The 10,883-nt window shown below is 52.6% G+C and overlaps 2 protein-coding genes and 6 long non-coding RNA genes across 13 annotated transcripts in view; 4 read left to right on the forward strand and 4 right to left on the reverse strand.

The window, feature by feature from the left end:
• The first annotated feature begins 93 nt into the window (after positions 1-93).
• Positions 94-1,234, forward strand: LOC310697880. Its single transcript, XR_014521240.1, has 3 exons — positions 94-149; positions 750-876; positions 1,151-1,234. It is a non-coding gene; the product is annotated as an uncharacterized lncRNA (long non-coding RNA).
• LOC310697877 lies at positions 98-1,602 on the reverse strand. The gene is made up of 5 exons (XR_014521234.1): positions 1,555-1,602; positions 1,241-1,381; positions 753-900; positions 556-611; positions 98-155 (listed from the first exon to the last, which is right to left on the reverse strand). It is a non-coding gene; the product is annotated as an uncharacterized lncRNA (long non-coding RNA).
• LOC310697878 lies at positions 1,277-2,515 on the forward strand. Of its 4 annotated transcripts, none has more exons than XR_014521235.1 (3): positions 1,277-1,376; positions 1,498-1,781; positions 2,501-2,515. It is a non-coding gene; the product is annotated as an uncharacterized lncRNA (long non-coding RNA). The 4 variants fall into 4 exon arrangements; XR_014521236.1 differs by lacking the exon at positions 2,501-2,515 and adding an exon at positions 2,415-2,437; XR_014521237.1 differs by lacking the exon at positions 2,501-2,515 and adding an exon at positions 2,044-2,088.
• Positions 2,516-2,765: 250 nt separating this feature from the next.
• On the reverse strand, positions 2,766-3,398 carry LOC310697879. The gene is made up of 3 exons (XR_014521239.1): positions 3,290-3,398; positions 2,935-3,006; positions 2,766-2,855 (listed from the first exon to the last, which is right to left on the reverse strand). It is a non-coding gene; the product is annotated as an uncharacterized lncRNA (long non-coding RNA).
• LOC310697875 lies at positions 3,080-3,778 on the forward strand. Its single transcript, XR_014521233.1, has 3 exons — positions 3,080-3,114; positions 3,298-3,555; positions 3,593-3,778. It is a non-coding gene; the product is annotated as an uncharacterized lncRNA (long non-coding RNA).
• LOC310697873 (tubulin beta chain-like) lies at positions 3,597-5,454 on the reverse strand. Its single transcript, XM_083484487.1, has 3 exons — positions 5,347-5,454; positions 4,715-4,792; positions 3,597-4,273 (listed from the first exon to the last, which is right to left on the reverse strand). Exons 1-3 carry the CDS (start codon positions 5,398-5,400, stop codon positions 3,803-3,805), a joined length of 603 nt encoding a protein of 200 aa, XP_083340613.1. The 5' UTR covers positions 5,401-5,454; the 3' UTR covers positions 3,597-3,802.
• LOC310697881 lies at positions 5,431-6,176 on the forward strand. Of its 3 annotated transcripts, none has more exons than XR_014521241.1 (3): positions 5,431-5,491; positions 5,570-5,660; positions 5,928-6,176. It is a non-coding gene; the product is annotated as an uncharacterized lncRNA (long non-coding RNA). The 3 variants fall into 3 exon arrangements; XR_014521242.1 differs by having other exon boundaries at positions 6,108-6,176; XR_014521243.1 differs by having other exon boundaries at positions 5,448-5,491; positions 5,594-5,660.
• Positions 6,177-6,234: 58 nt separating this feature from the next.
• TUBB4B (tubulin beta 4B class IVb) overlaps positions 6,235-10,883 on the reverse strand; it is a 19,715-nt gene continuing 15,066 nt past the window's right edge. The window contains exon 4 of the mRNA XM_083484488.1: positions 6,235-7,321. Coding sequence (XP_083340614.1) covers positions 6,261-7,321 — 1,061 coding nt within the window. The 3' untranslated portion in view covers positions 6,235-6,260. The remainder of the gene's footprint in view (positions 7,322-10,883) is intronic.

The following is a 10,883-nucleotide window of genomic DNA, read 5'->3' on the forward strand; positions in this document are numbered from 1 at the left end:
GGAGAACGTCCTGGAGGACCGAGGAGAGAGGGGACCTTCTAGGAAAGAGGAGTCGGTGGGGGAGGAAGAGGGTGGAGGACCTTCTAGGAGGTTGGACACGGTGGAGGACCTTCTAGGAAGAACAACATGGTGGAGGACCTTCTAGGAGAGTTGACCTTCTAGGAAAGCAACGGGAGGAGGAGAACGTCCTGGAGGACCGTAGAGGTGACCTTCTAGGAAACGGGAGTCGGAGATGGTGGAGGACCTTCCAGGAACGTCCTGGAGGACTGCAGAGGTGACCTTCTAGGAAACGGGAGTCGGAGATGGTGGAGGACCTTCTAGGAACGTCCTGGAGGACTGTAGAGCTGACCTTCTAGGAAACAGGAGTCGGAGATGGTGGAGGACCTTCCAGGAACGTCCTGGAGGACTGTAGAGGTGACCTTCTAGGAAACCGACGGGAGGCTGTAGGGAAGAGAAAGAATGTCCTGGAGGACTGCAGAGGTGACCTTCTAGGAAACAGGAGTCGGAGATGGTGGAGGACCTTCTAGGAACGTCCTGGAGGACTGTAGAGGTGACCTTCTAGGAAACGGGAGCCGCTGGGAGAAGATGGTGGAGGACCTTCTAGGAACGTCCTGGAGGACTGTAGAGGTGACCTTCTAGGAAACGGGAGCCGCTGGGAGATGATGGTGGAGGACCTTCCAGGAAACAGGAATGTCTTGGAGGACCGAGGAGAGAGGTGACCTTCTAGGAAACCAACGGGAGGAGGAGAGAACATCCTTCTAGGAAACGGGAGTCGCCGGGAGGAGGAGATGGTGGAGGACCTTCTAGGAAGTTGAACACGGCGGAGGACCTTCTAGGAGAGTCGACCTTCTCGGAAACCAAGGGGAGGAGAAGAACGTCCTGGAGGAATGTAGAGGTGACCTTCTAGGAAAGCGACGGGAGGAGGAGAACGTCCTGGAGGACCGTCGAGGGGACCTTCTAGGAAAGAGGAGTCGCTGGGGGAAGAAGGTGGTGGAGGACCTTCTAGGAAACAGGAACATCTTGGAGGACCGATGAGAGGTGACCTTCTAGGAAACAGGAACGTTTTGGAGGACCAAGGAGAGAGGTGACCTTCTAGGAAACAGGAACATCTTGGAGGACCAAGGAGAGGTGATCTTCTAGGAAACAGGAGCCGTCGGTGGAGGACCTTCTAGGAAGTTGAACACGGTGGAGGACCTTCTAGGAAACAGGAACATCTTGGAGGACCAAGGAGAGAGGGGACCTTCTAGGAAACAGGAGCCGTTGGGAGAAGATGATGGTGGAGAACCTTCTAGGAAAGCAGGAAGAGCGTCGAGAGGTTCCTTCTGAGGAGGTGACCTTCTAGGAAACAGGAACATCTTGGAGGACCGAGGAGAGAGGTGATCTTCTAGGAAACCGTCGGGAGGAGAACACGGTGGAGGACCTTCTAGGAAACCAGGAAGAGCGTCCTTCCAGGGGATAGGTGACCTTCTAGGACATTGTGGAGGACCGAGGGGAGAGGTGACCTTCTAGGAAACCAGGAGGAGCCGTCGGGAGGAGAAGAACGTTGTGGGGGACTTTCTAGGAAACCAGGAAGAGCGTAGAGAGGTGACCTTCTAGGAAACAGGTGTTTTGGAGGTCCTTCTAGGAAACCAGGAAGAGCACTGAGAGGTTCCTTCCAAGGGAAGAGGTGACCTTCTAGGAAGTCGGGAGGAGAAGAACGTCGTGACCTTCTAGGAAACAGCAGCTGCTGGGAGGACAACATCCTGGAGGACCTTCTAGGAAACCAGGAAGAGCGTGGAGAGGTGACCTTCTAGGAAACCAGGAAGAGCATAGAGAGGTGACCTTCTAGGAAACCAGGAAGAGCATAGAGAGGTGACCTTCTAGGAAACCAGGAAGAGCGTGGAGAGGTGACCTTCTAGGAAACCAGGAAGAGCATAGAGAGGTGACCTTCTATAGCAAACAGCAGTCGGGAGGAGAGCGTCCTGGAGGACTGAGAGGTGACCTTCTAGGAAACCGGAGAACCCCGTGGAGGACCTTCTAGGAAAGCAGGGAGAGCGTCGAGAGGTTCCTTCTGAGGGAGAGGTGACCTTCTAGGAAACAAACAGGAGACCTTCGAGGAGGACCTTCTAGGAAACCAGGAGGAGAACGTTGTGGAGGACCGAGTGGAGAGGTGACCTTCTAGGACACCTTGGAGGACCAAGGTGACCTTCTTGGAAACCGGAGCCGTCGGGAGAAGAACGTGGTGGAGGACTGAGAGGTGACCTTCTAGGAAAACGGGAAGAGCGTGGAGAGGTGACCTTCTAGGAAACAGCAGCCGGGAGGAGGAGAACATCATGGAGGACCTTCTAGGAAAGCAGGGAGAGCGTCGAGAGGTTCCTTCTGAGGAGAGAGGTGACCTTCTAGGAAACAGGAACATCTTGGAGGACTGAGGAGAGGTGACCTTCTAGGAAACAGGAGCCGTCGGTGGAGGACCTTCTAGCAACGCAGGAAGTGCGTCGAGAGGTTCCTTCTGAGGAGAGAGGGGACCTTCTAGGAAACAGGAACATCTTGGAGGACCAAGGAGAGAGGGGACCTTCTAGGAAACAGGAACCAAGATGGGAGGAGACATCTGAAGAAGCTGAAGGAGGACCAAGACGGACGGGTCCACCAGCGAGTTGGGTGTCCTAGAAAAGCGGTGGAAGTCTCAGAGCGCGGTTGTTCTTCCTAGACGGTCTTGGAGGACCTTGACTGGAGAAGAGTCAGGATGGAGAACCACCATGGAAGGAACCATCTGGAGAACATTTGAAGAACATGGAAGGTCACCATGGGAGGAAGATCTGAAGGAGAAGATGGAAGGAAACATCTGGAGAACATCTGGAGAAGATGGGAGGAAACATCTGAAGGACATCTGAAGGAAGCTGGAGAAGATGGAAGGGTCACCATGGGAGGAAACATCTGAAGAACCTGAAGGAGAACCTGGTGAGGACTTGGAAGGTCAGGATGGAGAACCACCATGGAAGGGAACATCTGGAGAACATCTGAAGGAAGCTGATGGAGAACATGGAAGGATCACCATGGAAGGAAACATCTGAAGATCATATGAAGAAGATGGAAGGGTCACCATGGGAGGAAACATCTGAGGAACATCTGAGGAGCGTCTGAAGGGGAAGCTGGTGAGAAGATGGAACTTTGAAGGGAGGTGGAACGTCAGGATGGAGAGCCACCATGGAAGGGAACATCTGAAGAACATCTGAAGAACATGGAAGGGTCACCATGGAAGGAAAGATCTGAAGAACATCTGAGGAACATGGGAGAACATCTGAAAGGGAACCTGGTGAGAACATGGAAGCAAGGTGGAACGTCAGGATGGAGGACCACCATGGAGGGAACCATCTGAGGAACATCTGAAGAAGAACATGGAGGGAACCATCTGAAGAACATCCTGGTGAGAACATGGAAGCAAGGTGGAACGTCAGGATGGAGGACCACCATGGAAGGAAGCATCTGAGGAACATTTGGAGAACATCGGAAGGAGAACATGGAAGGAAGCATCTGAGGAACATCTGAAGAACATCGGAAGGAGAACATGGAAGCAAGGTGGAACGTCAGGATGGAGGGCCACCATGGAAGGAAGCATCTGAGGAACATCTGGAGAACATCTGAAGGAGAACATGGAAGGAACCATCTGAAGAACATTGGAAGGAACCATCTGAGGAACATCTGAAGAAGAACATGGAAGGAACCATCTGAGGAACATCTGAAGAACATCGGAAGGAGAACATGGAGGGTCAACGGAGGGGTGGGGCTTCTCGAAAACTGGCGGTTGTGATAGTTATGGGTCCTCCTAGGCGGCCTCCTCCTCCGCCTCCTCCTCAAACTCCCCCTCCTCCTCGGCGGTGGCGTCCTGGTACTGCTGGTACTCGGAGACCAGGTCGTTCATGTTGCTCTCCGCCTCGGTGAACTCCATCTCGTCCATGCCTTCTCCGGTGTACCAGTGGAGGAACGCCTTCCTCCTGAACATGGCCGTGAACTGCTCCGAGATCCTCTTGAAGAGCTCCTGGATGGCGGTGGAGTTGCCGATGAAGGTGGCGGACATCTTGAGTCCCCTGGGCGGGATGTCGCAGACGGCCGTCTTCACGTTGTTGGGGATCCATGAAAGGAAGGACCTGGAGGTGGAGGTGGAGCTGAATCCAAGATGGAAGCTGGTGAGAAGGTGGAAGCAAGGGGGAAGGTCAGGATGGAGAGCCACCATGAAAGGGAACATCTGAGGGACATCCAAAGGAGAAGATGGAAGGTCACCATGGGAGGAAACATCTGAAGAACATTGGAAGGAGAACATGGAAGGGTCACCATGGGAGGGAACATCTGAAGGAGAACATGGAAGGAACCATCTGAGGAACATCCTGGTGAGAACATGGAAGCAAGGTGGAACGTCAGGATGGAGGGCCACCATGGAAGGAACCATCTGAGGAACATCTGAAGGAGAACATGGAAGGAACCATCTGAAGAACATCGGAAGGAGAACATGGAAGCAAGGTGGAACGTCAGGATGGAGGGCCACCATGGAGGGAAGCATGTGAGGAACATCTGAAGAACATCTGACGGAGAACATGGAAGGAAACATCTGAGGAACATCTGAAGGAGAACATGGAAGGAAGCATCTGAGGAACATCTGAGGAACATCGGAAGGAGAACATGGAAGGAAGCATCTGAAGAACATTGGAAGGAAACATCTGGAGAACATCTGAGGAACATGTGAAGAACATCTGAAAGGGAACCTGGTGAGAACATGGAAGCAAGGTGGAACGTCTGGATGGAGGACCACCATGGAAGGAACCATCTGAAGAACATTGGAAGGAAGCATCTGAGGAACATCTGAAGAAGAACATGGAAGGAAACATCTGAAGAACATCTGAGGAACAACAGGGATGGGTCCAGAAGGGGATGGGTGTCCAGGAAGGTGATGGACATCTCTGGTTGTGGTAGTTATGGGTGGTCCTAGGCGGCCTCCTCCTCGGCCTCCTCCTCAAACTCCCCCTCCTCCTCGGCGGTGGCGTCCTGGTACTGCTGGTACTCGGACACCAGGTCGTTCATGTTGCTCTCCGCCTCCGTGAACTCCATCTCGTCCATGCCTTCTCCTGTATACCAGTGGAGGAAGGCCTTTCTCCTGAACATGGCCGTGAACTGCTCCGAGATCCTCTTGAAGAGCTCCTGGATGGCGGTGGAGTTGCCGATGAAGGTGGCGGACATCTTGAGGACATGGGGTGGGAGGCCGCAGGCGGAGGTCTTGACGGTGGTGGGGGTCCATGAAAGGAAGGAGCTGGGTGGGAGCTGGTGAGAAGGTGGAAGCAAGGGGGAAGGTCAGGATGGAGAGCCACCATGGAAAGAAACCATCTGAGGAACATCTGAAGAAGATGGAAGGGTCAGCATGGAAGGAAACATCTGAAGGACATCTTGGTGAGAAGATGGATCCAAGGTGGAAGGTCAGGATGGAGAGGCACCATGGAAGGAAACATCTGAGGAACATCGGAGCGTCTGAGAAGACACTTGGTTGGGATGGGGAGAAGATGGAGCTGGAAGGTGGACACGATGGGGAGGAGCTGGGTTGGAGGTGGAGATGGATCCAAGATGGAAGGTCAGGATGGAGAGACACCATGGAAGGAAACATCTGGAGAACATCTGAAGAGGAACATGGAATCAAGGTGGAACGTCAGGATGGAGGACCACCATGGAGGGAAGCATCTGAGGAACATCTGAGGAACATCTGAAGGAGAACATGGAAGGAAACATCTGAAGAACATTGGAAGGAACCATCTGGAGAACATCTGAAGGAGAACATGGAAGGAACCATCTGGAGAACATTGGAAGGAAACATCTGGAGAACATGGAAGCAAGCATCTGAAGGAGAACATGGAAGGAAGCATCTGAGGAACATCTGAAGAACATCTGAAGGAGAAGATGGAAGCAAGGTGGAACGTCAGGATGGAGGACCACCATGGAGGGAAGCATCTGAGGAACATCTGAAGGAGAACATGGAAGGAAGCATCTGAGGAACATCTGAAGAACATCTGAAGGAGAACATGGAAGGAACCATCTGAGGAACATCTGAGGAACATGGAAGGAACCATCTGAAGAACATTGGAAGGAAGCATCTGAGGAACATCTGAAGGAGAACATGGAAGGAACCATCTGGAGAACATCTGAAGGAGAACATGGAAGATCAACATGGAAGGAAACATCTGGAGAAGGTTGAGGAGAACATGGAAGGTTTTGGAGTGGTTGTGGATCTTCTGGGAGGTCCCCTAGGCGGCCTCCTCCTCGGCCTCCTCCTCAAACTCCCCCTCCTCCTCGGCGGTGGCGTCCTGGTACTGCTGGTACTCGGACACCAGGTCGTTCATGTTGCTCTCCGCCTCCGTGAACTCCATCTCGTCCATGCCTTCTCCCGTGTACCAATGGAGGAAGGCCTTCCTCCTGAACATGGCCGTGAACTGCTCCGAGATCCTCTTGAAGAGCTCCTGGATGGCGGTGGAGTTGCCGATGAAGGTGGCGGACATCTTGAGCCCCCTCGGTGGGATGTCGCAGACGGCCGTCTTCACGTTGTTGGGGATCCACTCCACAAAGTAGGAGGAGTTCTTGTTCTGGACGTTCAGCATCTGCTCGTCCACCTCCTTCATGGACATCCTGCCCCTGAAGACGGCGGCCACCGTCAGGTATCTCCCATGACGTGGGTCGCAGGCGGCCATCATGTTCTTGGCGTCGAACATCTGCTGGGTCAACTCCGGCACGGTCAAGGCCCTGTACTGTTGACTACCTCGGCTGGTCAATGGGGCGAAGCCCGGCATGAAGAAGTGGAGACGGGGGAAGGGGACCATGTTGACCGCCAGTTTCCGGAGGTCCGCGTTGAGTTGACCCGGGAAGCGGAGACAGGTGGTGACCCCACTCATGGTGGCGGAGACCAGGTGGTTGAGGTCTCCATAGGTGGGGGTGGTCAACTTGAGGGTCCGGAAGCAGATGTCGTAGAGGGCTTCGTTGTCTATGCAGTAGGTCTCATCCGTGTTCTCCACCAGCTGGTGGACCGACAAGGTGGCGTTGTAAGGTTCCACCACCGTGTCGGAGACCTTGGGGGAGGGGACCACCGAGAAGGTGTTCATGATGCGGTCGGGGTATTCTTCTCGGATCTTGGAGATCAGGAGGGTCCCCATGCCGGAGCCGGTGCCGCCGCCCAAGGAGTGGGTCAGCTGGAAGCCCTGGAGGCAGTCGCAGGACTCGGCCTCCTTGCGGACAACGTCTAAGACGGAGTCGACCAGCTCGGCCCCCTCGGTGTAGTGGCCTTTGGCCCAGTTGTTGCCAGCGCCGCTTTGGCCTGCAAGGAGAGGACCATCATGAGGATCATGGCCATCATCAAGATCATCAAGGTCATGCCCATCATCTTCAAGTCCATCATCATCAGGATCATGCCCAACATCATCATCATGCCCAACATCATCAGGATCATGCCCACCATCATCAGGATCATGCCCATCATCATAGACCTCATCATCATCAGGATCATGCCCATCAGCATGGTCCTCAGGATCATGCCCACCATCATCAGGATCATGCCCATCATCAACATCATCATCAGGATCATGCCCATCATCATGGCCCTCAGGATCATGCCCATCATCACCACCACCATCATGACCATCATCATCAGGATCATGACCATCAGCATGGACCTCATCATCATCATCATCAGGATCATGCCCATCAGCATGGTCCTCAGGATCATGCCCATCATCATCAGGATCATGCCCATCATCAACATCATCATCAGGATCATGCCCATCATCATCAGGATCATGCCCAACATCATCAGGATCATGCCCACCATCATCATCAGGATCATGCCCAACATCATCAGGATCATGCCCATCATCATGGACCTCAGGATCATGCCCAACATCATCATCAGGATCGTGCCCATCATCATCAGGATCATGCCTATCATCATCACATCAACTTGAGGACCATCAACAGGATCCTGACCATCATCATCAGGATCATGCCTATCATCATCACATCAACTTGAGGACCATCAACAGGATCCTGACCATCATCATGGTCCTCAGGATCATGCCCATCATCATCATCACCACCACATCAACTTGAGGACCATCATCATCATCATGACCATCATCATCATCAGGATCATGACCATCATCATGGTCCTCAGGATCATGCCCAACATCATCATCAGGATCGTGCCCATCATCAGGATCATGCCCATCATCATCATCAAGTCCATCATCATCAGGATCATGCCCAACATCAACAGCATCAGGATCATGCCCAACATCAACAGCATCACATCAACTTGAGGACCATCATCATCATCAGGATCATGACCAACATCAACATCAGGATCATGCCCATCATCATGGTCCTCAGGATCATGCCCACCATCATCATCATATCAACTTGAGGACCATCATCAGGATCATGCCCATCATCATGGACCTCATCATCATCATCATGATCATCATCATGATCATCATCATCATCATCATCATCACATCAACTTGAGGACCATCATCATGACCACCACCATCCCACTGGTCTCCACCCACTGCTCTCCCCTCAAGGTGGCCTTGTAAGGTTCCACCACCGTGTCGGAGACCTTGGGGGAGGGGACCACCGAGAAGGTGTTCATGATGCGGTCGGGGTCTTCTTCTCGGATCTTGGAGATCAGGAGGGTCCCCATGCCGGAGCCCGTGCCGCCGCCCAAGGAGTGGGTCAGCTGGAAGCCCTGGAGGCAGTCGCAGGACTCGGCCTCCTTGCGGACCACGTCCAGGACCGAGTCGACCAGCTCGGCCCCCTCGGTGTAGTGGCCTTTGGCCCAGTTGTTGCCGGCGCCGCTCTGGCCTACAAGGAGAAGACCATCATCATCATCATCGTCATCAGGGTCATGACCCTCATCATGATCATCATCACAAGAACTTGAGGACCACCATCATCATCATCATCATCATCAAGACCATCATTATCAAGACCATCATCATCAGGATCATGCCCAACATCATCATCATCATGCCCAACATCATCATCAGGGTCATGAGCAACATCATCGCATCAACTTGAGGACCATCATCATCAGGATCATGCCCATCATCATGGACCTCATCATCATCAGGATCATGCCCATCATCATGGACCTCATCATCATCAGGATCATGCCCATCATCATGGTCCTCAGGATCATGCCCATCATCATCACATCAACTTGAGGACCATCATCATGCCCATCATGATCATCAAGACCATCATCAGGATCATGCCCAACATCATCATCATCATCATCATGACCAACATCATCATCAGGATCATGCCCATCATCATAGACATCATCATCATCAGGATCATGCCCATCAGCATGGTCCTCAGGATCAGGCCCATCATCATCAGGATCCTGACCATCATCATCATCAGGATCATGCCCAACATCATCACATCAACTTGAGGACCATCAACAGGATCCTGACCATCATCATGGCCCTCAGGATCATGCCCATCATCATCAGGATCATGCCCATCATCATGGTCCTCAGAATCATGCCCATCATCATCATCAGGATCATGCCCAACATCATCAGGATCATGCCCATCATCATAGACCTCATCATCATCATCATCATCATCATCATGACCAACATCATCAGGATCATGCCCATCATCATCAGGATCATGCCCAACATCATAGACCTCATCATCATCATCATCAGGATCATGACCAACATCATCATCACCACCACCATCATGACCATCATCATCAGGATCATGCCCATCATCATCATGACCAACATCATCATCAGGATCATGACCATCATCATCATCATATCAACTTGAGGACCATCATCATCATCATCACATCAACTTGAGGACCACCACCATCATGACCACCATCATCCCACTGGTCTCCTCCACCCACTGCTCTCCCCTCAAGGTGGCCTTGTAGGGCTCCACCACCATGAGGGCTTCATTGTCTATGCAGTAGGTCTCGTCGGTCTCCTCCACCAACCGGTCTCCCCTCAAGGTGGCCTTGTAAGCTTCCACCACCGTGTCGGAGACCTTGGGGGAGGGGACCACCGAGAAGGTGTTCATGATGCGGTCGGGGTATTCTTCTCGGATCTTGGAGATCAACAAGGTCCCCATGCCGGAACCCGTGCCGCCGCCCAAGGAGTGGGTCAGCTGGAAGCCCTGGAGGCAGTCGCAGGACTCGGCCTCCTTGCGGACGACGTCTAAGACGGAGTCGACCAGCTCGGCCCCCTCGGTGTAGTGGCCCTTGGCCCAGTTGTTGCCGGCGCCGCTCTGGCCTATGGGGAGAAGATGGGATCATTATGACCATCATCATCACCATGGTCATCGTCATGGCCATCATGGTCAACATCATCATGGTCAACATCATCATCACTAGGATCATGGTCATCATGGTCAACATCATCATCAAAAACATGATCATCATGGCCATCATCATCATCATCATCACCATGGTCATCATCATCATCATCATGGTCAACATCATCATGGTCAACATCACCATCAGGATCATGCCCACCATCATCATCACCACCATGCCCATCATCATGGACATCATCATGGACCTCATCATCATCAGGATCATGCCCATCATCATGGACCTCATCATCATCATCAGGATCATGCCCATCATCATCAGGATCATGCGCAACATCATCATCATCATCACATCAACTTGAGGACCATCATCATCATCAGGATCATGCCCAACATCATCATCAGGATCAGGACCATCATGGACCTCATCAACATCAGGATCATGCCCATCATCATCATCATATCAACTTGAGGACCATCATCATCATCATCATCATGCCCATCATCACATCAACTTGGGGACCATCATCATC

This window comes from Podarcis liolepis (genome assembly GCF_965112155.1).
Source record: "Podarcis liolepis genome assembly, chromosome: Z".
NCBI lineage: Eukaryota > Metazoa > Chordata > Lepidosauria > Squamata > Lacertidae > Podarcis > Podarcis liolepis.

Coding starts and splice junctions, on each gene's coding strand:
- LOC310697873 (XM_083484487.1), bottom strand. CDS start 5,400: ATGTTTCCTTCCATGCTGACCCTTCCATCTTCTTCAGATGTTCCTCAG. Junction 4,793..5,346: donor CAGATGTTCCTCAGATGGTT/TCTTTCCATGGT, acceptor CTTCAGATGGTT/CCTTCCATGGTGGTCCTCCA. Junction 4,274..4,714: donor TCCCTTTCAGATGTTCTTCA/CATGTTCCTCAG, acceptor CAATGTTCTTCA/GATGTTTCCTCCCATGGTGA.